Below are 26,205 nucleotides of genomic sequence, written 5' to 3' on the forward strand. Positions count from 1 at the left end.
CAGATTAGTGTGAAGTGGTTCATTTTGGTAGGTCAAATATGATGGCAGAATATAGTATTAATGGTAAGACTCTTAGCAGTGTGGAGGATCAGAGGGATCTTGGGGTCCGAGTCCATAGGACGCTCAAAGCAACTTTGCAGGTTGACTCTGTGGTTAAGAAGGCATATGGTGTATCGGCCTTCATTAATCGTGGAATTGAATTTGGGAGCCGAGAGGTAACGTTGCAGCTCTATAGGACCATGGTCAGACCTTACTTGGAGTACTGTGCTCAGTTCTGGTCGCCTCTCTACAGGAAGGATGTGGAAGCCATAGAAAGGGTGCAGGGGAGATTTACAAAGATGTTACCTGGATTGGGGAGCATGCCTTATGAGAATAGGTTGAGTGAACTTGGCCTTTTGTCCTTGGAGTGATGGAGGATGAGAGGTGACCTGATAGAGGTGTACAAGATAATGAGAAGCATTGATTGTGTGGATAGTCAGAGGCTTTTTCCCAGGGCTGAAATGGCTGCCACAAGAGGACACAAGTTTACAGTGTTAGGGAGTAGGTACAGAGAAGGTGTCAGGGGTAAGTTTTTTACTCAGACAGTGGTGCGTGCATGGAATGGGCTGCCAGCAACGGTGGTGGAGGTGGATACGATAGGGTCTTTTAAGAGACTTTTAGATAGGTACAAGGAGCTTAGTAAAATAGAGGGCTATAGGTAAGCCTAGTCATTTCTAAGGTAGGGATATGTTCGGCACAACTTTGTGGGCCGAAGGGCCTGTATTGTGCTGTAGGTTTTCTATGTAATCCACAGAACATGAGCTGCAAAATGCACAGGCCAGGGTCAGTAGGGTACTGTGTTCCCCTAGCAGAACTCTGCAAGGATCCTGTGCACGAATACATCCTGTTTCTGCGGACTGGGTGCTAAATATGGCCTCCAGCTCATAACCACATACACGCAAATTCTCTGAAAAGAGGCAACCTGTGGCTTTGGCTTCATTCAGGGTGCCAGTGTCCAAGTCACAGACTCTTACATAGCTGAAATAGTTAATGCTGCAGTCTGCAATCTCGGCTCGTTTCACATGTCCAGCATTTTCAAAGCCAAAAGTAAAAGTCACAGTAAATTTGTTATCAAAGTGCCACACTACAAGCAGGGGCCACTTTAACAGGTACACCTGCTCATTAATACAAACATTTAATCATCCAGTCAGATGGCAGCAGCTCAATGCATAAAAGCATGCAGACATGGTCAAGAGGTTCAGTTGTTCAGACCAAACCTGAGAACGGGGAAGAAATAAGTGACTTCGTCCGTGAAATGACTACTGGTGCCAGATGGAGTGGTTTAAGTATCTCAGAAACTGTAGATCTCCTGGGATTTTCAAGCACAACCATCTCTGGAGCTTACAGAGAAAGGTGTGAGAAACTAAAAACATACATTGAGCAGCAGCTCTGTGGCAGTTCAGGTGAAAACGCCTTGTTAATGAGAGAGGCCAGAGGAGAATGGCCAGACTGGTTCAAGCTGACAGGAAAGGAACATTAATTCAAATAATCACAAGTTACAACAGTGATGTGCAGAAGAGCATCTCTGAATGCGCAAATGTTGAACTTTGAAATGGATGGTCGACAACAGCAGAAGACCATAGCAGGTTTCATTCCTATAGTCACTTTATTAGGTACACTCCTCTACCTCATCAAGTGGCCACTGAGTGTATACTACCTTGAGATTAATTTTCATGCAGGCATTTACAGGAAAATAAATAAATACTATATAATTTATGAAAACAATTCATAAAGACTGACAAACAACCAATTTGCAAAAGATAAATTGTTGAAATAAAAAATAAATAAGTAATTAATACTGAGAACATGAATTACAGAGACCTTGAAAGTGAGTATATCAGTTGTGGAATCAGTTCAGAGCAGTGGTGAGGAAAGTTACCTATACCGATTCAAAGCCTGAGAGTTGTAAGGTAGTAACTCCTGCTGACCTCAGTACTTCCTGACTGATGGTGGCGTGGATGGTGGGGATTTTTGATGATGGATGCTGCTTTCCTGTGGCAGAGCTCCACGTAAATGCACTCAATCGTAAACGTCGCAAGCGAGTCCACGGCCACGAAGCCAATTCAGCGCTGATGCGAGCGCAGCTGGTCAGAACTCCTGCACCTTGCACCCAACGGGAGTAGTGAGAGGAGAGGCAGACGGATGGGCTGTGGTGGGTATGTCGTCCACCATCAGCTTTGACACCTTAATTTTTTAAATCTGAGTTGGCCCTTCAGTAAGCTGAACATCATTTCGTTTTTACTCTTGGGCCTGGGCCATGCCACACACGGCTGGGATTCGAAGGAAACACTATCTAGGGGAAACCCTCACAGTCACAGGGAGCTCTCTCCCCTCTCACAGTTACAGGGGACACAGCCTAAAAATATATTGGCAAATAGATAAGGAGGAATATCTTTACTCAGAAGATGATGAATTTGTAGAATTCTTTGCTACAGGCCGCTGTGGAAGCCAAGTCTTTATGTATGTTTAAGACAGAGGTTGATAGATTCTTGATTGGTCAGGATATGAAGGGATTCGGGGAAAAGGCAGGAGATTGGGGCTGAGAGGGAAATGGATCAGCCATGATGATATGGCAGAGCAGTCTTGATGGATCAAATGGCCTAATTCTGATCCTATATAACCAATGGTCTTGTACTAGCAAAGCATTTAATAGTCTTACAACAGCAGGGAAGAAGCTGGCTGGCATTTGCCTGGTGGTAAGAATCTGTTTTGGACACACTTAACAAACTCCATCCTGTTTAAACCCTTTGCTCTATGGGTGGGCCAAGTCAATATTAGGGAAGTTAAAATTCCATATGTTCCTACTGCTTCATAACTGTAGATTCTTTCAAAACCCACATCCTCTAACTCGTTGGCAAGGCAAACCCATTTTACGTAGAAACAGAAAACCTACAGCACAATACAGGGCCTTCGCCCACAAAGTTGTGCCAAACATGTCACTACCTTAGAAATTACTAGGCTTACCCATAGCCCTCTATTTTTCTAAGCAACATGTATCTATCCAAAAGCCTCTTAGAAGACCCTGTCATATTCACCTCCACCACTGTTGCTGGCAGCCCATTCCACACACTCGCCACTCTCTACATAAAAAAACTTACCCCTGACATCTCCTCTGTACCTACTACCCAGCACCTTAAAATTATGTCCTCTTGTGGCAACCATTTCAGACCTGTGAAAAAGCCTCTGACTATCCGCATGATCAATGCATCATCCGTCGCTCCAAGGAGAAAAGGCTGAGTTCGCTCAACCTGTTTTCATAAGGCATGCTCCCCAATCTAGGCAACATCCTTCTAAATCTCTTCTGCACCATTTCTATGGCTTCCAAATCCTTCCTGTAGTGAGGCAGCCAGAACTGAGCGCAGTTCACCAAGTGGCGTCTGACCAGGGTCCTATATAGATGCAACATTACCTCTCGGCTCCTAAATTCAATTCCATGATTGATGAAGGCCAATACACCGTATGCCTTCTTAACCACAGAGTCAACCTGCACAGCTGCTTTGAGCGTCCTATGGACTTGGACTCCAAGATCCCTCTGATCCTCCACACAGCCAAGAGTCTTACCATTAATACTATATTCTGCCATCATATTTGACCTTCCAAAATGAACCACTTCACACTTAACTGGGTTGAACTCCATCTGCCACTTCTCAGCCTAGTTTTACATCCCATCAATAACCCGCTGTAACCTCTGACAGCCCTCCACACTATCCACAACGCCCCCAACATTTGTGTCATCAGCAAATCTACTAACCCATCCCTCCACTTCCTCATCCAGGTCATTTATAAAAATCAAAGAATTAGGGCCCCAGAACAGATCCCTGAGGCACTCCACTGGTGACTGACCTCCATGCAGAATATGATCTGTCTACATCCACTCTTTGCCTTCTGTGGGCAAGCCAGTGTCCACAAAGCAATGTCTCCTTGGATCCCATACCTCATAACTTTCTCAATAAGCCTTGCATGGGGAACCTTATCAAATGCCTTGCTGAAATCCATATAAACTACATCAATGTGTTTAGTCACATCCTCAAAAAATTCAATCAGGCTCTTAAGACACAACCTGCCCTTGAAAAGCCAAGCTGACTACTCTTTATCATATTATACCTCTCCAAATGTTCTTGTATCCTGCCTCTCAGGATCTTCTCCATTAACTTACCAACCACTGAAGTAAGACTCACTGGTCTATAATTTCCTGGGCTATCTCTACTCCCTTTTTTGAATAAAGGAACAACATCTGCAACCCTCCAATCCTCCGGAACCTCACCCGTCCCCATTAATGACTCAAAACTCATTGCCAAAGGCTCAGCAATCTCCTCCCTCACCTCCCACAGTAGCTTGGGGTACATCTCATCTGGTCCCAGTGACTTATCCAACTTGATGCTTTCCAAAAGCTCCAGCACTTCCTCTTTCTTAATATCTACATGCTCAAGCTTTTCAGTCTGCTGCAAGTCATCACTACAATCACCAAGTTCCTTCTCCATAGTGAATACTGAAGTATTCATTAAGTACCTCTATTTCCTCCAGTTCCATACACACTTTCCCACTGTCACACTTGATAGGTCCTATTCTTTCACGTCTTATCTGCTTGCTCTTCACATACTTGTAGAATGTCTTGGGGTTTTCCTTAATCCTGCTCACCAAGGCCTTCTCATGGCCCCTTCTGGCTCTCCTAATTTCCTTCTTAAGCTCCTTCCTGGTAGCCTTATAATCTTCTAGATCTCTAACATTACCTAGCTCTCTGAACCTTTTGTAAGCTTTTCTTTTCTTCTTGACTAGACTTATTATAGCCTTTGTACACCATGGTTTCTGTACCCTACCATAACTTCCCTGTCTCATTGGAACATATCTGTGCAGAGCTCCACACAAAGATCCCCTGAACATTTGCCACATTTCTTCTGTACTTTTCCCTGAGAACATCTGTTCCCAGTTTAAGCTTCCAATTTCCTGCCTGATAGCCTCATAATTCCCCTTACTCCAATTAAACGCTTTTCTAACTTGTCTGCTCCTCTCTCTCTCCAATGCTATTGTAAAGGAGATAGAATTATGATCAAAATGCTCTCCCACTGAGAGATCTGACACCTGTCCAGGTTCATTTCCCAATACCAAATCAAGTACAGCCTCTCCTCTTGTAGGCTTATCTACATATTGTGTCCAAATCCTTCCTGAACACACCTAACAAACTCCACCCCATCTAAACCCCTTGCTCTAGAGAGATGCCAATCGATGTTTGGGAAATTAAAATCTCCCATCACGACAACTCTGTTATTATTATACCTTTCCAGGATCTGTTTCCCTATCTGCTCTTCGATATCCCTGTTATTATTGAGCAGCCTATAAAAAACACCCAGTAAAATTATTGACCCCTTCTTGTTCCTAACCTCCAACCACAGAGACACCGTAAATGATCCCTCCATGACGTCCACCTTTTCTGCAGCCGCGACACTATCTCTGATCACCAGTGCCACACCCCACCCCTTTTGCCTCCCTCCATCTTTTCTGAAAAATCTAAAACCCAGCACTTGAAGTAACCATTCCTATCCCTGAGCCATCCAAGTCTCTGTAATGGCCACCACATCATTGCTTCAAGTACTGATCCACGCTATAAGCTCACCCGCTTTGTTCACAAAACTCCTTGCGTTTAAATAGACACATCTCAAGCCTTTGGTCTGGGTGTGCTCCTTCTCGATCACCTGCTTATCCTCCCTCTCACCCTGTCCACAAGCTTTCTCTATTTGTGAGCCAACTGCCTCTTCCCCAGTCTCTTCTGTTCGGTTACCACCACCCAACAATTCTCATTTTAAACTCTCCCCTGTAGCCTTAGCAAACCTCCCCACCAGGATATTGGTCCCCCTGGGATTCAAGTGCAACCCGTCCTTTTTGAACAGGTCACACCTGCCCCAAAAGAGGTCCCAATGATCCAGAAATCTGAATCTCTGCCCCCTGCTCCAATCTCTCAGCCACGCATTTATCCTCCACCTCATTCTATTCCTATACCCACTGTTATCCCGAGATTACTATCTTTGCGGTCCTGCTTCTCAACTTCCTTCCTAATTCACTGTAGCCTTTTTTCAGGACCTCTTTCCTTTTCCTACCTATGTCATTGATACTAATATGTACCACGACCTCTGGCTGTTCTCCCTCCCACTGCAGGATATCTTGGATGTGTTCTGAAACATCCCGGACCCTGGCACCTGGGAGGCAAACTACCATCCAAGTTTCTTTCCTGCATCCTCAGAATCACCTGTCTGACCCCTCACTATAGAGTCCCCTATCACTGCTGCCTTCCTCTTCCTTTCCCTACCCTTCTGAGCCACAGGGCCAGAGGCACGGCCACTGTTGCTCCCCCCAGGTAGGCTGTCTCTCCCCACCCCCCCAAACAGTACTTAAACAGGAGTACTTATTGTTCAGGGGGACAGCCACAGGGATACTCTCTAGTACCTGACTCTACCCCTTCCCCCTCCTGACTGTTACCCAGTTGTCTGTCTCCCGTGGTCCCGTTGTTACCACCTGCCTGTAACTCCTTTCTATCACCTCCTCGCTCTCCCTGACCAGACGAAGGTCAGTGAGCTGCAACTCCAGTTCCCTAACGCAGTCCCTTAGGAGCTGCAGATTGACATACTGGGCGCAGATATGGCCATCTGGGAGACTCCAGGACTTCCCACATCTGACACCGAGCACAGAAAACCGGTCTCACACACATACGATTAACACAGGTAAACCTACCTCGCCTCATTACAGCCTAAGCCTGTTGAGCCAAAGCCTTATCACTCTGCTGCCCACTGGATATGACAGTCTTCTTTTCAAACTTTTCCCGCTCTACTGGCTGACGTCACGCGCCTGCGCACACTTGCCTCTCTTTTACCCTGAGTAGTAAAATGCCTTCGCTCTGGAAATCCTTAGCCATTCCACTCTCAGCCTTCTTGCTCCGAATCTTACAATGAGGCATAGTGTTTGACAGTGATTTCTTCATCCCTTTACACTGTTGGTGTTGTCGATGCAACAGTGCAGCCCACATAGCCATGAGGAGAAGGTGATGTTAGTGCACAGCTGCAGACATCCCACTGCTCCCGGAAATTCTGGGAGTCTCCTGCACATTGATAGCGGCTTGCTGACGCCCGCAAATTATATCAATATCCTGGAAGTGAGAGGGAGGGAGGGAGAGAGAGGGGGGGAGGGAGGGAGAGAGAGGGGGGGAGGGAGGGAGAGAGAGAGAGAGGGAGAGAGGGGGGAGGGAGAGAGAGGGAGAGAGAGAGGGGGGGGAGGGAGAGAGAGGGAGAGAGAGGGGGGGAGAGAGAGAGAGAGAGAGAGAGGGAGATATGAATCCTCATTGGTCTCTCTTTGTACTAAGTAGACCTATAAGTTTTCTCTGTGGGCGGGTCTGCACAGTCGACCACTCTTTCTCTTTGATTGTACATCAGTTCAGTTTGGTGTTATGCAGCACCAACGGCATAGTTCCAAAAAAAACAGAAAATATAAGACATACTTCACCCCAGACTACACTAAAGTGTACCCCCGCCTAATAGGGGTCAAAAATAATGACAGTGTTGCTCGCTGCACTGTTTGCAAAAGTGACTTTTCTATTGCCCATGTTGGGTTAAAATGTAAAAAACATGTTGAGGTGAGTTTAACAGGTGTCATTCATTCATTCATTAGCATAGCGAACATTATTTAAACTAGCTGGCTAGCTGCTACTGTATTGATTTGAGTACAATTAGAACTCTACTCAAATTCTAATTGTGATGTGGAAAGGCATTCAGCATGGTGCATCACATTAAGACAGAATTCAGAAGTCAGCTGTCTCACAAAACACTGGTGAATCTGGTGTCTTGTAAAATTAACAAGTTCATTGACACAGACTGCTGTGAGGTTGAGACTTCAGGCAAAATGCTCAAATCTGGCAAGCAAGCCACATCACAGTATAAGGAAAGTTTGCAAAAGAAATAGAAAAGCTACTTGCATTAGCATTTAGCTATTAGCATTGAGACCGCCAACAAAATACTCAACAAGGAATGTGTGTGTGTGTATAAATAGTTTCAATATGTGATCAAATAAATTGTTGTGTTCTTTCATAATCAAATATCCTATACATAGACCCTTGGAGGTCGACTGGGGCATTTGTGGTTGCAGGGGGCAGGGGTGGTGGTGCTACCTCACTGAAATGAGTTTTTGCAGGCTGGGATGTCCACAGCGAGAGACTACACTGTACTTTGGTATTAAATTTACCTTGAACTTTGATCTCTGACTTGGACAGAAATTGGCTGACATACAGGAATGGAATCTGGGGACCGCCTAGACTTGGGTTTGTTCCCACAAACAGCAGAATCAGGTTCCTCTCTTTCTACTTTAGTAATGATTCTTATCAGTTTTATGTGCTTCGGTTATGCCATGCATGACCATACTTTGGAGGTGCAATAACCGAGTTCAGTGATTTATGTGCATTTTCCAAATCTGTGGACAAAACGAACTTATGAACACCCCTAAAACAGAACCGGTTCATTTCCCTGGTGCAGCTCACCTTTGCCCGATGAAGCAAGAGAGAATGAAGATTGTAATGTGAGCATTTCACTGTGTGTTTCAATGTTTGTGACAAATAAAGCTAATCTTCCATCTTTAGTAAATAATATGTTTATATTACTTTACAGATTAACTCCTGGTCTTCCAGTTCCTGCCAGAGAGCATATTTTGTTATAAAATAAGCTGATTCTGAAATGTTCAGTTTCACAAACAGCACTCAAATAATTCACACCATATGCTGCTTTGAAAGTGTTACAACTGTGGCTTGTGGGTTTTTTTTTGGTGAAGCCACATCTGTAGTTTCAGTAACTCTGGGTTGGAAGAAAGGAAATAGGAGATGGAGGCCATTTGGCCCTTCAAGGCTGTTCCAACTTCAAACATAATCATGGCTGATCATCCACTTCAAGACCCTGGCCCTGTCCCTCCCCACTTCCCATGATCCTTTTTGCATTAAGCAATATGCCTATCACTAATGACTTGATGTCCACAGTCTCCTTTGGTATTTCTGATATTGTTGATGTACAAGGGGGTTTTGTGTCTGAGACAATTGTTGCCTACAAATGGCTGCTCAGGTTGATTGGTGGTGAAGAAGGCATATTACATGCTTGTGCTTATTGGCCAAGGCACTGAGTTTAAGAGACAGGAAGTTACGCTGCAGCTATGTTGAACACTGGTTAGGTCACACCTGGAGTATTGCATACAGTTCTGGTCACCTCATTACAGGGAGGATTTGGAGAGGGTACAGAAGAGGTTCACCAGGATGCTGCCTAGATTAGAGGGCATGAACTACCAGGAAAGGTTGGACAAACTTCAGCTGTTTTCTCTGGAGCGGCAGAGGTTGAGGGGAGATCAGATACAAGTTTATAAGAGACATTAGATAGCTGGTATCTTTATCCCAGAGTAGAATAGGGCATGTATTTGAGGTGGGAGGGGGCTAAGTTTAAAGGACATATTTATTTTACACAGAGAGCGATGGGTGCATGGAACATGCTTCTAGGGGTGATGGTGGCGGTAGATACGATAGAGGATCACAGATAGGTAAATTAATGTACAGAAAATGGAGGCAAATGGACCATGTGCAGGCAGAAGCAATTTGTTTAATTGGGCATTTTTAGATGAACAAACTCAGAATATCGCTGAAGGATTGTACCTGTTCCTGCGGCGTATTGTGCTCTTTTTTAATGACCGTCCCAGTATCCCAAGGCTGTGACTTCTGATTCCAGATACTCCAGTGGGAAAATTCTCTCTGTGCAGTCCTGTCTGAACCTGATAGGTTTCCTCGGCATACCCTTTCATTCTTTAACACACACGCATGACTGTAAAAGCTCAGTTTCATTATCTCATGTACATCGAAGCATTCAAAGTACATGTAATTCACCATAAACAACACCCAGATTTGTTTTCTTGTGGGCATTCACAATAAATCCAGAGAACAGAATGGAATAAATGAAAGACTGCACACAACAGGACGCACAAACAACCCACGTACAAAAGATAACAATCTGTGCAAGTACAAAAGAGAAAAATAAATAAATAAGCAATAAATATTGAGAACGAGAATCATGAGATGAAGAATTATTGAAGGTGAGTCCAGGCTGTGGGAACAGTTCAGTGATGGGATGAGTGCAGTTGAGTGAAGCTTCCCTTCTGGTTCAGGAGCCTGATGGTTGAGGGGTAATAACTGTTCCTGAATCTGATGGCGTGGGGCCAGAGGCTCCTGTACCTTTCTCCTGATGGCAGCAATAAGAAGAGATGGTTGGGGCTTCAGATGGTGGATGCTGCTTTCCCGTGACAACGCTCCACGTAGATGTGCTCAATGGTGGGAAGGACTTTCCCAGTGAAGGACTGGGTCATATCCACTATTTTTTGTAGGCTTTTCCATTCAAGCGTATTGGTGTTTCCATACCAGGCCATGTGGCAACTACTCAATATATTCTCCACTATACATCTATAGAAGTTGGTCAAAGTTTTAGAAGTATTGATCCAAGGACTCACTGAAGACAAGTGCCTGAACTCCAGACTGGACGACTCACATATCTGGTGTTTTGGGGGTGGGGTGGGGGGGGGGGGGTCACCACCTATCATGCCTGCTCCCTGCATGGACCTCTGACCTCTGAACCCTCTGAGCTGGGGAACTCAGTGGCTGATCGTTGACAAAGAGTTTGTCAGCATTAAACTTTAGTCATGAAGCAAGTCTGGCTGCACTGGTAAACATAAAGTACACTGCAGATGCTGTGGTCAAAGCAACACATACAACCCGCTGGAGGAACGTCAGGACAAAGGCTCTCGGCCCGAAACGTTGACTGCTCGTTTCCACGGATGCTGTCCGACCTGCTGAGTTCCTCCAGCATGTTGGACATCTGGCTACATTGGTGCAGCTCACACCCATCTCTGAACTGTTCCCACAATCTCAGGACTCGTTTTCAAGGAATCTTCATCTCATGTTCTTGATATTTATTGTATATTTATTTACTTTTTATTTGCACAGCTTGTTATCCTTTGCACGTGGGTTGTTTGTCTCTGCTCTTGGCTGTGCTCTTTCATTGATTCTATTGTGTCTCTTGGATTTACTGTGTATGCCTGCAAGAAAGTGAATCTCTGGGTTGTACACGGTGACTTTGTACTTTGGTAATGACTTCACTTTCAACTATGATCACTTTGGAACAAAGGAGGCTGAGGGAATGTTTCAATTAAATTGTATAAAGTGACAAGAGATGTGAAAGGGGTTTAAAAATAAAGCGACATTCACAAAGGGTTGAAGGGCAGAACATGGGATGGCACACCTCACCATTATTAAAAATATTTGTACGTCCGCTTGATGTGCTTTGACCCAGGAGGAGTTTTTTTTAAATCCTGCCTGCATCCTTCCCCAGTTCAAGCAGCTTTTCCAGTTTCTCAGGATTCCTCTTTCCATCCCCAGCTCAAATCCATGGTCATGCACTTTGGTAGAAGCAATAAAGGCATCGACTATTTTCTAAATGGGGAGAAAGTTCAGAAATCAGAGTTGCAAAGGGACTTTGGAGACGCTGCAGGTCCACTGACTGGTGAGTCAGTCATGAGGAAGGCAAATATAATGTACACACTAGCTGTGTGGTAAAAAAGGCACAACAGCACCTCTTTCATCTCAGACAGATGAGGAAGTTTGGTATAAGCCCCGAAATCCTAAGATCTTTCTACAGTGGCAAAACTGAGAGCTTCCTGACTGGCCGCATCACTGCCTGGTACGGGAACTGTACCTCCCTCAATCGCAGCACTCTGCAGAGAGTGGTGAGGACAGCGCAGCACATCTGTAGTTGTGAACTTCCCATGATTCAGGACATGTACAAAGCCAAGTGCGTATAAAGGGCCCGCAGGGTCATTGGGGACCCGAGTCACCCCAACCACAAACTATTCCAGCTGCTACCATCCAGGAAGCAGTACTGCAGCATAAAAGTCAGGACCAACAGGCTCCAGGACAGCTTTTTCCACCAGGCCATCAGACTGATGAACTCACGCTGATTTCAGTGTACTCTGTATTACGTTGATTGTTCTATTTATTATTATAAATTACTATGATTGCACATTTGGACAGAGATGCAAAGAGTTTTACTCCTTATGTACGTGAAGGATGTAAGAAACAAAGTCAATTCAGTTCGACGCAAGCATTCATTTCAAGAGGTGTAGAATATAAAAACAAGAAAGCAATGCTGAGGCTTTATAAGGCATTGGTCAGGCTGCATTTGGAGTATTGTGAGCAGTCTTGAGCCGCTCATCTACAAAAGTGTTTACTGGGTCCAGACGAGCTTCAGGAGAATGGTCCCGGCAATGAAAGGGTTAATTGTAAGCTGGTGTGTCTGGGCCTGTACTCACTGCAGTTTAGTAGAATGGCAGGGTGAGAATCTCATTCCAAGCTATTGAATTTTGGAAGGCCTAGATAGAGTGGATGTGGAGAGGATGTTTCCGATAGTGGGAGAGTCTAGGACAGGAGGGCGCAGCCTCAGAAAACACTTCAGTACAGAGATGAGAGGAGTTTCTCTTGGCACAGAATGGGGCAACTGTGGAATTCATTGCCAACGATGGCTGTGGAAACCAAATCATTGGGTGTATTTGAAGTGGAAGTTGATAAGTTCTTCATTAGTAAATGTTCAAAGGTTATGGGGAGAAGGCAGGAGAATGGAGTTGAGAGGGACAATAAATCAGCCGTGATAAAATAGCGGAGCAAATTCAATGGACTGATTCGGCTAATTCTGTTCTTATGTCTCATGGTCTAATCGCTCCCTCACAGACACGAATGCCATCAAGATGACAAATACTTGCCCACACCTGACAGCACCTCCTCATCCTAGGGGTTTGATCAAGCTTTTCATCATCTGTCACCTATCTTGGTGTCACATTTCATTTTACAGCTCTCTCATATAGGTTTTGCTTGGTCACTACCTTTAATTTGCAATCACCACTCTGTATCCAGGATTGACTTGTGATTCAGTAATTTTACTTGGTCTGGGCCTTGACAGCTTCTGCTTCCCTGTTCCTGGAGCCTTGCTTCTTCAGTGAGGTGCATACCCTTCTGTGCTGAAGGCAACCAGCAGAGTCCCCTGTGAAATTCACTCTCCTTATCCCTTGAAGAAGATATGTCTTTACATATCTTCACTATCCAAAACATCTTCTCAGTTGCAGGAGTCTAAAAGACACAAAAGACAAAAAATCTTGAAGAACTTTTTGGACCAAGTCTTGTGAACCCTCCACTTGATCATGGCTGATTTATTATCCCACTCAACCCTATTCTCCTGCCTTCTCCCTGTATCCTTTGATGACCTGACTAATTAAGAACCTATCAGCCTCCACTTTAAATATACCCAATGAACTGGCCCCCACAGCCACCTGTGGCAATTAATTTCACGATTTACCTCAGTCTGGTTAAAAAAAATCCTCCTCATTCTAAAGGGACGTACTTCTATTTTGAGACTGTGGCTCCAGGTTACAGACTCCCCATTACCCCTGCCTATGGAACATCGTCGCCATCTAGGCCTTTGAATATTTGATAGGTTTTGATGAGCCCCTCATAACTCTGAACTCCAGTGAGTACAGGCCAAAACGATCCTCATACCATAACCCTTTAATTCTTGGGATCATTCTCGTGAACCTCGTTTGGACCCTCTCCAATGTCAGCACATCTTTCTTAGACAAGGGGCCCATCTGCTCACAATTACTCCATGTGCAGCCCGAGGCCTCAGCATTACATTCTTAATTTTATATTTTAGAGATGAACGTTAACAAATCATTCACCTTCCTCACCACAGACTCAACCTGCAAGTCAAATCTGCTGGAGGAACTTAGCAGATCAAGCAGTATCTGTGGGCAGAAAGGGATTGTCCCATGTTTGAGGTCAAAAACCTGTTTTTAAGGTTGTACCTCTTCTAACTCCAGGACCAAGAAGAAATCAGGGTAGGAGGAATTCATCATTTCAGAAGTTTTAGGATTCACCATGCCAAAATGCTGTGGAGAAAGCCTGTAAATTTATTGATTGAGATAGAGTGCAGCATAGTCCCCCCCCCCCCACCAACGCCCCAAGCTGTACCACCCAACAACTCCCAATTTACCCCGAGCATAATCACGGGGCAATTTGCAATGGCCAATTAACCTCCATATGTCTTTGGACTGTGGGAGGAAGCTGGAGGAAACTCACATGGCCATGGGAAAAATGTACAAGCTCCTACAGTCAGAGGCAGGAATTGGGCCCCAGTCACTGGTACTATAAAGTATTGTGCTTTTTTTTTTCATGTTTTCATCTTTTATTAAGCGAACATGACCAAGAAGCAAATATTCGTTGTCTGGCAAAGTTGACTTCTCTAACTGGTTGACTTATCTTTCTTTCTTTATCAATCTTTTTATTAGTTAAATAAATAAAGTGTGTGTGTGTGTGTGTGTAGACACACACAAGAGAATTGTCCAAAAATCTATATCAGTAACAATTCAAATAAAAGGAAAAATACAAATTATCACGATCATACATAGAATTAATCTAATAGTATATAATTAAAAAAAAATGGATTCTCCTCTTAAGAAGAAAAAAGGGTAAAGAAACTTTTATAATTGAAATGTACATTTAAAAACCCCACAAAAAAAAAACAGAAAAAGAAAAAAAAACTGGTCAGTTCATCTTGAGAGTAAAAGCAGGAAAAAAGGAAAAAACTTTCTGATCAAATCCAAAACTTCAAAAAGGTAACTGGAAGGGCCATAAGTCAGAGCCTATGAAAATAATGAATAAAGGGTCGCCAAGTTTCCTCAAATTTAAAGGATTTATCCAATGTCCAACTTCTTATTTTCTCCAAACTTAAACAGGACATAATGGAGAAAAGCCAAAAAAAAAAGACAGTACGTGGATTAGAATCCTTCCATTTAAGTAAAGTGGCTCTCCTAGCCGATAAACTTGTAAAAGCTATCATCCATAGAGCGGAAGCAGGAATATCTCCTGCTTCCGATGGTATAATCCCAAAAATTGCTGTTAGTAGATTCAGTTGTAAATCCAAATTCAAGACTTTGGATAAAGTTTTAAAGACTTCTTTCCAAAAATTATCTAACTTGATACAACATGTGTTAAAGTAGCCACCTGAATATTACATCTATCACAAATAGGATTAATATTGGAAAAAATACGGGCTAATTTACGTGCCTGATGCACTACCTTGAACTGCATCAAGGAATGACGGGAGCAAATAGAAGAAGTATTTACGAAATAATTTTTTTTTATCCCATTGATTATCTGAAAGAGACTTCTGAAACTCCAATTCCCATGCAGCTTTAATTTTATCATTAGCTAACATACAGAAATTCAATAGCCATTTATAAATTATAGCTATCAGTCCTTTTTGAAATGGTTTGACCTAAAAAGGAGTATCAATAATATTGGGCGAATAAGCCGAGGGAAAATCTGGAAGCAAACTATGTAGAAAATTCCTAATTTGTAAATATCTACAAAAGTGTACATTAGATAGATCATATTTATCCACTAACTGAGTAAAAGACATTAAACAGTTGTCCATGAACAAATCTAAAAAAGTTACTGTTCCTTTGGATTTCCAATTTGAATAGGTCTGATCGAAAATTGGTTTAAAAAAAGTTAAGATGAATTTTACTGGAAAGAACAAAATTATTAAAATCAAAGGACCTACAAAACTGAAACCAAATTCTTACTGTATGTTTAATAATAGGATTAAAGTCTCGACTACCAAACTTAGAAAGTAAAAAAGGAAGAGGAGCTTCCAGTAAAGAGTATTGTGCTGACCACAATGCTACCGTGCCACCCCAAGGCTGCGATAAATGGATGGATAACTGAGTCAAGTGATTATGGAGAAAGGAAGCTGCTAGAGGATCTATATTGAATGGCAAAGTCACTGAATCTCCGACTCCTTTTATTTTGTTACGGACAGTATTTATCTGTTGCAGCTTCCGGACATAAATTCAAACTAGGGTTTATTGTCATATCGACACGTACACGTGTGTACGGGTGCAATGAAAGACTTATTGCAGGCACAGGAAATCACCCCGAACCCCGGCCACTGCAGTCCCAGGAACACTGGATTGGCCATGCCCGTACGGGGCAGCGACTTTGAAGGTGACACGTTGAGCCCCGTCCTGGCATTGCCATGATGAGGGGCAGCTCAGGGACATGTCTTTCTACAGGTACTCCGGGACGTTTCAGAACAGGGGGAGGGTGTCGATGGCAAAGGTTAGACATACTCAAGAGTCAGCTGCCGTCGGAATAGCTTCATCATTCTCATCCGTCGCAGCGTGATTGGTCAGACTGCTGGTCTGACGTCGCCCCATCCTGTCATACAATCGACAGTCTGATTAGCTGGTGCAACATCGCGCCGTGCGATTGGTTGAGCGTTATTTTCCGGTTTCCGGCGTATGATTGGTAGACGTATCGTCGCTCTCCGCTGTTTGATTGGTCAGAGGCCGTGCCTCCAGCTTTTTTTTTGCCGTGTTGATTGGCCGGGAGGTCTTCGCCTGCCGTTTGTGATTGGCTGAGGGAGCGGCTAGCCGCTCGTACTTGTCAGTGCGGCGAGGCACGTTGTGGTGGCTGGCTGGCCGGCCGGCGTGGTAGCTGCGGTTGTGGAGACGCCGGCGAGGAGGCAGTGACGGTCGGGACAAGGTGTGCAGCAGGGCTGTTCTATGGTCACCCAGAGATCGGGTTTGAAAGGCAATGGCCTTCAGGCTACCGGTTTCCTGGGAGCGGACACACGAGGTCAGAAGTCGATGGAAGGAGGGAAGTGGGAGCAGAGGGCTGTGAGGCGGATCGGGGTGAGGAGGGATCGGGGAACTGAGGACGGGGGATGGAGGGAAAAGGTAAAGAGGGAGGTAAGTGGTTGGAGATGAGGGATGGGACGGGTCAGGGGATAGGAAAGGGAGGACGAGGAAAGGAGAAGTGAGAGGAGGGTGGAGTGAAGCTGGAGGGACAGGAGAAAGGGAAGGCAGTGTGTGAGAGTGGGTAGGAAGGAGGAGGGAGGTGATGGGGAAAGGGGAATGGAGAAGAGAGGATGGGAGTGATGCTGGAGGGTAAGGAGAAAGGGAAGAGGGAGTATGGGAATGGGGAGGGAGGGAAGACGATGATGAAGAGGGATGGGTGAGGGAAGGGAGGAGAAGAGGAGGGAGGTAAGGGGGAATGGGGAAGGGAGGATGGGAGTGAAGCTGGAGGGCAGAAGGAAGGGGAGGGAGAGTGGGAGGAGGAAAGAGGAAGATAATGGTGAGGGAGGAGATTAGGAAGGGAGAAGTGGAAAGGGGGGATGTGGGAAGAGGGGTAGGAGTTAAGCCAGAAGATCAGGAGAAAGGGAAGGGAGTATGGAGGGAGGGGAGAGGCAGGAGGACAATGATAGTAGGAGCAGAGTAGTAAGTAGAGAAGGGAACTGGGAGGCAGAGAATGAGGGTGATAGAGGAAGTGAGTGTGGTGGTGGAGAAGGATGAGATGAAGGGTGTTGACTGATAGAATGGGAAATATCACTGACATGATGTGAAATTTGTTTTTGTGGGAGCAGTACTGTGCAGAGGTAAAATTCTATAAATTATGAAACTAGTGCAAATAAAGGAAGGAATAGGAAAGGAGAAGTGAGAGGAGGGTGGAGTGAAGTTGGAGGGACAGGAGAAAGGGAAGGCAGTGTGAGGGAGTGTGTAGTCTTCATGGTGCATTCAGAAATCTGAAGGTGGAAGGGAAGCTGTTCCTAAATCATCGCTTGTGAGCCTTCAGGTTCCTGTACCTCCTCTCTGATGGTAGGAATGAGACAAGGGCATGTCCTGGATGGTGACAGACAGGAGTGGAGGTGTGGCTGGGGAAGAGATTATTGGGAGACTGAGGGGTGGGGCAAAAGAAAATGGGAGAGTGTGGGCTGAGGGAGGTAATTGGGCAAATCATTGCTCTGCAGTGACTCATTTCCTCCTCTTGCAGATCTTAGCTGGCTCAAGAGAGGGGGTGTCCCTTTGTAAGACAGTTGGCTAACTTCCTCCAGAACTTTGTGGTGGCATCATTGTAATAACTTGTGTGGTAGCCAATAACTGGTTCTGGGAGACTTTCACAACACAGAGGCAGAATAGGTGGATGGAAGAGTAATTAAGGTGAATCTGAGAGGAAACCTCCACTCAAGATGGTGCAGTTGCCAACTGAAGTGGGAAATGCATGTTCAAAGTAAATGTTATTATCAAAGTACAGTTGGCCCTCCTTATCCACGGGGGATTGGTTTCGGGACCCCCCCCCCCCCCCCCCCCCACGGATACCAAGATTCGCGGATGCTCAAGTCCCTTATTTAACATGTATCAATGTGGTGGCCTTTAGGACCCAGCGGAACCCCAGACTTTATTTAACCTGTCTGTGCAGTGGACATTAGGACCTGGCGTCGCAGCTTTGAATCCACAGTGTTTCTGTTGACGAAAATAATCACGATCGTGATTGAAAATAAGGTGGAAGAAATAAAGTGTTTGGAAAGAGGTGAAATGCCATCGGTCATTGGAAAAGTGTTAGGCTATAATCGGTCAACGATCAGAACAATTTTAATGGAGCATATGAAAGGCCCTGCCCCAATGAAAGCTACAATTATTACTAACAACGCAGTGGTTTAATTATTGGAATACATACATTTCTTAAGTGTTTTATATGCATAGAAAGTTAAAACATATGCTATATACTAAGATAAACGTTTGACTAACTGTCGCTAAATAATACTGGATGTACTTGTTCCGACTTGCATACAAATCCGACTTAAAGACGGACTCAGGAATGGAACTCATTCATAACTGGGGGGCTGCCTGTAAATGAGCAAGGGATATGCATCGGGTGCAGGTAGATGGGAGTAGACAGAAGATCAGGTCAGGCTGGACTAGGTAACACCGCATGACATGGGAACAGAATCAGGCCATTCGGCCCATTGAGCCTGTCCTGCCATTCCATCATGGTTGATTTATTAGCCCCCTCAACCCTCCTGCCTTCTCCCAGTAACCTTTGATGCGCTTGCTAATCATATTCAAAGTAAATTTATCATCAAGCCTGAACCTTGAGATTCCTTTTCTTGAGGGCATTCACAGTAAGTACAAGAAACACAATAGATTCAATGAGAGATCGCACCCAGCAGGATAGATAAGCAACTAGAGCGGAAAAGACAGCAAAATGTGCAAATACAAAAAGAAACAGACAAATAATAATAAATAAAGAAACAATAAATATCAAGAACATGACAGAAATGAGCCCTTGGTTATGGGAACAACGATGGGACAAGTGAAGTTATCCCCTCTGGTTCAGGATGCTGTTGGTTGAGGGGTAATAACTGTTCCTGAGCCTGGTGATGTGCATCTTGAGGCTTCTGTACTACCTTCCTGATGGAGGCACAGAGAAGAGAGCATGGCTTGGATAGTGGGGACTTTGATGATGGACTCCACTTTAAATATACTGACTTGTTTCCACAGCAATGAATTCCACAGATTCACCACCCTCTGGCTTAAGAAGCTCCTCCTCATCTCTGTTCTAAAGGGATATCTTTCTATTCTGAGGTTGTGCCCTCTGGTCCTGGACTATCCCAGTATTGGAAATATCTGTGATGGGCTGAAGGGCCTGGTTCTGTACTGGAGTACTCCTGTCTCTAATCAAAAATTGTTAATTGGAACATGGCTAAAAATGAATTAAATGGCAGCCAGCTGTTCAGATCTTGATCAGTTTGTCCTTGGTCTCATTTCCACTTTCACGTACAGTACTTTACACAAGACTATAGATGCTGGAACTGGTGCAACAGTCGGTTGACTGGAACTCAGTCGGTCTAGCAGCATTAGGATTGAGGCAGGGGCAACAGGTTCTTACCGCTAAGTACCCCCTGCACCTTTTTTCTTAATTTGTCTGTGCTGTGCATAATGCTTTGTAGTGTTAAACTGAAGCAGCCATACAGACAAATCAACTGCCAGTAAGTCCAGTAGAGAGAAGTTTTTCCAGAAGCCCGAATAAGAAGGTGGGGGGAGGGAGGGGAAGGAGAACATACACTGGTGATATTAAATCTGTTTTTGAGCTGACAGGTGATGGGCAAGACCAGTTGGGCGGTCGATGAAGTGAGAAGCTGTGAGAGGATAGGTGGAAGATGCAAAGGGCTGAGAAGGAATATGATAGAGGATAGTGCAGGATAGAAATCAGGAAAGGTTCTGATGGGCAGGACTGGAGAAGAGAGGGTAAGGGGGCTGAGACCCTCCAGCATTTTAGGTGTGATGCTCTGTATTTCCAGCATCTAATTTAAAATTAAGGCTGTGTCGAATTGACAGTCCGTTTAGATTGGCAAGTAGGTCAGGGTGATTAAGACCGGGCTAGAGGTAGGATTTGGGAAGTAGTTTTGGATAACCTCAGTTTCACAGAGGGCAGACCATGGAGTGTGACAGAAGCTTAATGTTTTGAGATGTCAGGGATGTCACTGATATTTTTAGCAGCAATTTCACTGATACTGGTTGAATGCTGTTCTGGTGACAGACAATCCTCTACTCTTCAAGATAGGTCCTTGGCATTCCTAGGGCGTCCAGGGCCCTTGTTTATCCTTCCAAATGTATCACAGTTCAGCAGTCAACAAGGTCATGGGAAATTCATTTTCATTGATCTTGGTTGTAGACGGGTCATATTCTGCATGGAAGCCGGTGACCAGTGGTGTGCCTCAGGGATCTGTTCTGGGACCCCTCCTCTTTGTGATTTTTATAAATGACCTGAGTGGGGAAGTGGAGGGATGGGTTAGTAAATTTGCTGATGACACAAAGGTTGGGGATGTGGATAGTGTAGAAGGCTGTCAGAGGTTACAGCGGGACATTGATAGGATGCAAAACTGGTCTGAGGAGTGGCAGATGGAGTTCAACCCAGATAAGTGTGAGGTGGTTCATCTTGGTAGGTCAAATATGATGGAAGAATATAGTATTAATGGTAAGACTCTTGGCAGTGTGGAGGATCAGAGGGATCTTATTGTCCGAGTCCATAGGACACTCAAAGCTGCTCTGCAGGTTGACTCTGGTTAAGAACACATACGGTGCATTGGCCTTCATCATTCGTGGGATTGAGCTTAAGAGCCGAGAGGTAATGTTGCAGCTATGTAGGTGTGTGTATATATACATTAACAGGCTGGATGCAGAAAGATTGTTTCCGAAGTTGGGGAAGTCCAGAATGAGGGGTCACAGTTTAAGGATAAAGGGGAAGCCTTTTAGGACCGAGGTGAGGAAAAACATCTTCACACAGAGAGTGGTGAATCTGTGGAATTCTCTGCCACAGGAAACAGTTCAGGCCAGTTCATTGGCTATATTTAAGAGGGAATTAGATATGGCCCTTGTGGCTAAAGGGATCAGGGGGTATGGAGAGAAAGCAGGTACAGGGTTCTGAGTTGGATGATCATACTGAATGGCGGTGCAGGCTTGAAGGGGCGAATGGCCTACTCCTTCAACTATTTTCTATGTTTCTATAGGACCCTGGTCAGATCCCACTTGGAGTACTGTGCTCAGTTCTGGTTGCCTCACTACAGGAAGGATGTGGAAGCCATAAAAATGGTGCAAAGGAGATTTACAAGGATGTTGCCTAGATTGGGGAGCATGCCTTATGAGAATAGGTTGAGTGAACTCGTCCTTTTCTCCTTGGAGTGATGGAGGATGAGAGGTGACCTGATAGAGGTGTACAAGATGATGAGAGGTATTGATCCTGCGGATAGTCAGGGGCTTTTCCCCAGGGCTGAAATGGCTAGCATGAGAGGGCGTAGTTTTAAGGTGCTTGGAAATAGGTACAAAGCAGATGTCAGGGGTAAGTTTTTTAAGCAGAGTGGTGAGTGCATGAAACGGGCTGCTGGTGACGGTGGTGGAGGCGGAAACGATAGGGTCTTTTAAGAGACTCTTGGATAGGTACATGGAGCTTAGAAAAATAGAGGGCTTTGGGTAAAGCCTAGGTTGTTAGGTAGGGTCATGCTCAGCACAGCTTTGTGGGCTGAAGGGCCTGTATTGTGCTGTTGGTTTTCTGTGTTTAGACAATGGCTGCATTGTCTGTAAGAGTGTGTACGTGTCTGAAACCTTTTGACTCTGTTGAGCGTGGGCTTAAATCTTCCTTCACTTAGTGACACCTGCTGGCTGAAGGAGAGTGAAGTGCGCTCAGGAAAGCAATTAGTGTTAAAGAGAATTTATCATAGACAGTATTTGTTCATTTTCTAGAACTACGAGCTGAAGATTTTCAATTGAAATTCGCAGTGTACATTTCAGACTGTTACCACTCTATTCAACATTAGGTTGTAAAAAGATCATTATTTTCTCTGTTGCAGGTTAAATGAGTTCTCTTTCTCTCTCTCTGTCAATCTTTAGGTTGGATGGATGGCTTCCAAGTGTTTATCTTTTAAACAGCCTTGGACACAGTATTTTTCCTCAGCTGGGGATATTATTGGTTAAGGCCTGGTGAACTCTGATCCATTGCTGTGTGGCTTTGTTTCAGTGCGTGCTGGCAGCCTGTTGGAGGCAGGATTGACAGACGACGCTGCACAGGAGTTCAATCATGACTGCTGCGCTTCATGCCAGAGACTGGGTTTTGTTGTAGGTAATAATTTTATATCCTCGGCTGGAAAGACATGGAGTTCACAGTGATGTGCTAAGCCTACAATCTCCCCTCTCCCAAGATCCATAATTCCAGTGCCACTTCCCCTGGAGGGATCGCAAGGACTCTGTGTGGCAGGAGGACAGCTTCACTAGAGAGAAAATGCCCCCCAAAGCACTGATGCGCTTCTCTATGGCGGACTACATCATCTTTGCCCTGCTTCTCATCTTCTCCTCAGTCATCGGACTTTTCTACGCACTAAGTGGCGGGCGGCAGAGGACCACCCAGGAGTTTCTGCTGGCTGGGCGCAGCATGACCTTTGTGCCGGTGGCCCTGTCCCTCCTTGCCACCTTCCAGTCAGCCGTGGCCATCCTGGGCGTTCCGGCTGAGATCTACACCAACGGCACTCAGTACTGGTTCCTCGGGTGTTCCTACTTCCTCGGACTCCTCATCCCAGCTCACGTCTTTCTCCCGGTGTTTTACCGGCTTGGCCTCACCAGCACTTATGAGGTAAGCAAACCAGAAAGAGATAAAACAGTCTTGAATCTTGAATTGAAAGTTTTATACAGGGAGTTCCGAGTCATTTTGAATGACACTACCCACGCTGCAAACTGCTTTTTCCAAAAGCATGCTTCTAGAAAGCACTGTAGAGGATTATTAATACAAAAAAGTTCATGCCATCTTAAAAGTTTCTGATCAGCCATTCTAGTTAGCCTTGTCACTGTAAACACTTTAAATCAGTTTTTATAATGCTGTTTACGTTGTAAATGCATGTTGATATTTATGCACATTTTATTCCATATCTGTACTTTGGCTTCTGAGTTTATATTTTATATAATTATTTATTATAATTGTTGAATTTTTGTGTTGCTTATTGCACCAACATACCACAGCAAATTCGTAATACGTGTTAATGGCAAATCGCATTATACGCACAACTTCTGCAGATGCTGGAAATCCAGAAAACACGCACAGAATGCTGAAGGAACTTGGCAGGTCAGGCAGCATCTGAAGCAGGGGGTTCTCACCTTTTTCTATGCCATTGATCTCTACTATCAGCCAAGCCATCCATGCACCCCAGGTTGGGAACCCCTGATCAAAAGAGAGGAGTTAATTTCAAGCCAAGACCCATAATCAGGCTAGTATAGTTCATCCTTGATGAAAGGTTTTGTTGGAAAAGAAATTGAAGACATTTATTTCCTGATCTCCTTCTCACATTCCAAGGTTAACAGCCTTTTCTGAAGTGTATCACTGTTATAACAACAGACAACGGTCAAGTTGCACATAGCATACTCTTGCAAAACAACTTTGTGTCAATGGTCAAATCTTTTTATGGTTATAATTGCAGGATGCGTATTGGGCAGGTTGCAGGGATAACTTGGCCATTTGCAGGAATGCCAAAGAATCTTTTTCATTTTAAAAATAGATGGGGTCTTTTTGTTTTATAGAAAAGATTTAGCCTCTGACACTTAACCTCATTTTGGAGTTGTGGTGAGATAATAGAGCTGGCAAATATCCGGTGGTTTAGAATTCATGTTCCAGTGAGGATGAAGGCATAGGACATGTCATGACAAGAAGTGGTTGAGCTGAGTAGACATTTGTTTCCAAGGGAAGCTGGAAGAGTTCATCAGGAAGAAAGGATTAAAGATCAGCATGGATTGAAGGGTTTTAAGAGGCTAGTGTGGATGTTAACGATGGCAAAGACCAGTTGAGCCATGTAGTTGCCTTCTGTGCAAAGAAGATAACTTTTTTATCTTCAACAACACAAAGCTCTGGACCTGTGTGTAGCCTCCGTGCCCCCAGTTGACCCCTGTTCGCCTAGGGTAAACTGCCGTCTCCCAGCCAGTAGTGCAATACTTTGGTGTAAATATGGTGTAATGCCCCCCCCCGTACATGCTCACAATACGAATACCGGACAATACTCAAAAGCAAGTAAATAATTGCAACTTTATAGTGATTTCTTAGTGATGGGTTAGTAGAAACAGATAACCTACATATGGAAGGTTACATTAACTGTCGATATTTCAGGTTGAGACCTTTTGTCTGGACGTGTATAATCAGATTTACTTGATCCCTCGCTGTTATATGTCCAGCAAAATTGGCTCAGTACTTGTCTGAGCTTTGACTGCACATTGTACCTGTGTGCATGAGTACTGATAGAAAACGCCTGTATTTTTTTAAAGGAATCCACATTCTGTTGAGAAAACATTTGAGCTAAATGCTGACTGGAGAATTTATAGTTTAGTTTGAAGAATAGAAGGAAGGTTAGAAAGCATGTTGCAGTCTAGATGCCCTGAAGTATAATGCATAATCAGTAAGGTGGTATCCAACTAGTGCACAACAGTGATTAAAAAAAATCACAGAATGCAGATTCCTGCAACTTCTAGTAACCACTCCCATCTGTCTTCACTCTTTTCTTTCCCTTGTCTCTCTGACCTCATCACCTCTTGTGCCCACTCTCTTCTCATCCTACCCATTGCCCACACCATCCTCCTCATGTCCTCCCTATCACATTACGTCATCTTCAACCCTTCAAGGGTCTCTGCTCAAAATGTCAACTGTTTATTCCTCTCTATAGATGCTGCCTGACCTGTTGAGTTCCTCCAGTATTTTGTATGTGTTCTTCAAGATTTCCAGCATCTGCAGAATCTCTTGGCTCTCTGTCATTTCCATCTAACACCTCCCAGCTTCTTGTATCATTCCCACCCTTCCGCACCCTTACCTGTCACCCACCCCTCACCTCCATCCATCTAATACCCACCAGGTTTTGCTCCACCTCTTTCTTCCCCCCCCCCCCCCCACAACATTTTTATACTGGCTGTCTCCCCTCTTTCAAATTTTGATTAAGGATCTCACAAGGACACTTCACCTTTCTGTTGATACTTCCCAATCCACCAAAAGTTCCTCCAGCAATTTGAGTGTTTCTTGTGATAATTAAATTGTTTATAATATTGACCTGGTGTACTGGGCAGGACTTCCCCACTCCATCTTACCATGGGATCTTTTAATTTGACCTCAGCGGGAATAGTGTCTCCTCAGTTTCCGTGAATCCTCAGCTGAGGTCGCAAGGGGACGTGGACCTATGACCCTTTGATTTGCTGAACCTGTGCTGACATTATAGCCAGAAGATGGGGACTGTGTTGTATTCTACAGTTCTGTAGCCAACTAACCTGCAGCTTGAAGTGGGTTTGTGTTTGTTTCAGTACCTGGAACTGCGGTTTAATAAGGCGACAAGACTGTGCGGGATGCTGACTTTCATCTTTCAAATGGTGAGTTTGATTTCTGAATATTTTGTGGTTTAAATGCAACTGAGATCAAGTTTTCTTTTTAACATACATGAAGAAAAAAATTAACTTGCTTTTCTGCTCTCGAATATAAATCAGTCCCTTTAACCAATCAGTGCAGTTCTTCAGTAAGTGTCAGAATTTATGTTCTACTGGGGAATCTTCAGATTTGTATATTTATCATGTGTACATTGAAGCTTAGAGTAAAGTGTGTCATTTGTGTTAACAACCCACATTACAGAGACATATGGGTTAGTAGGTTAATTGGTCAGATGGGTGTAATTGGGCCCACGGGCCTGTTACCATGATTACCAACGCAACCCATGG

The 26,205-nt window shown here is 44.4% G+C and overlaps 1 protein-coding gene and 1 long non-coding RNA gene across 15 annotated transcripts in view; one reads left to right on the forward strand and one right to left on the reverse strand.

The window, feature by feature from the left end:
* Window positions 1-16,319, reverse strand: LOC132396552 (uncharacterized). Its single transcript, XR_009513016.1, has 3 exons — window positions 16,273-16,319; window positions 9,704-13,213; window positions 1-7,174 (listed from the first exon to the last, which is right to left on the reverse strand). It is a non-coding gene; the product is annotated as an uncharacterized LOC132396552 (long non-coding RNA).
* A 234-nt stretch (window positions 16,320-16,553) lies between these two features.
* The window catches only part of slc5a6a (solute carrier family 5 member 6a), a 108,598-nt gene continuing 98,946 nt past the window's right edge, over window positions 16,554-26,205 (forward strand). For 13 of the 14 annotated variants that reach the window (XR_009513012.1, XR_009513011.1, XR_009513013.1 and 10 more), the window contains exons 1-3: window positions 16,554-16,687; window positions 22,369-23,104; window positions 25,798-25,863. Coding sequence is in view for 7 of the 14 variants with exons in the window: in XM_059974184.1 (XP_059830167.1) it covers window positions 22,757-23,104; window positions 25,798-25,863 (414 nt within the window). In the remaining 7 variants the exon portion in view is untranslated. The remainder of the gene's footprint in view (window positions 16,688-22,368; window positions 23,105-25,797; window positions 25,864-26,205) is intronic. The other variant, XR_009513010.1, reaches the window with a different exon arrangement.

This window comes from Hypanus sabinus, chromosome 7 (assembly GCF_030144855.1).
Source record: "Hypanus sabinus isolate sHypSab1 chromosome 7, sHypSab1.hap1, whole genome shotgun sequence".
NCBI lineage: Eukaryota > Metazoa > Chordata > Chondrichthyes > Myliobatiformes > Dasyatidae > Hypanus > Hypanus sabinus.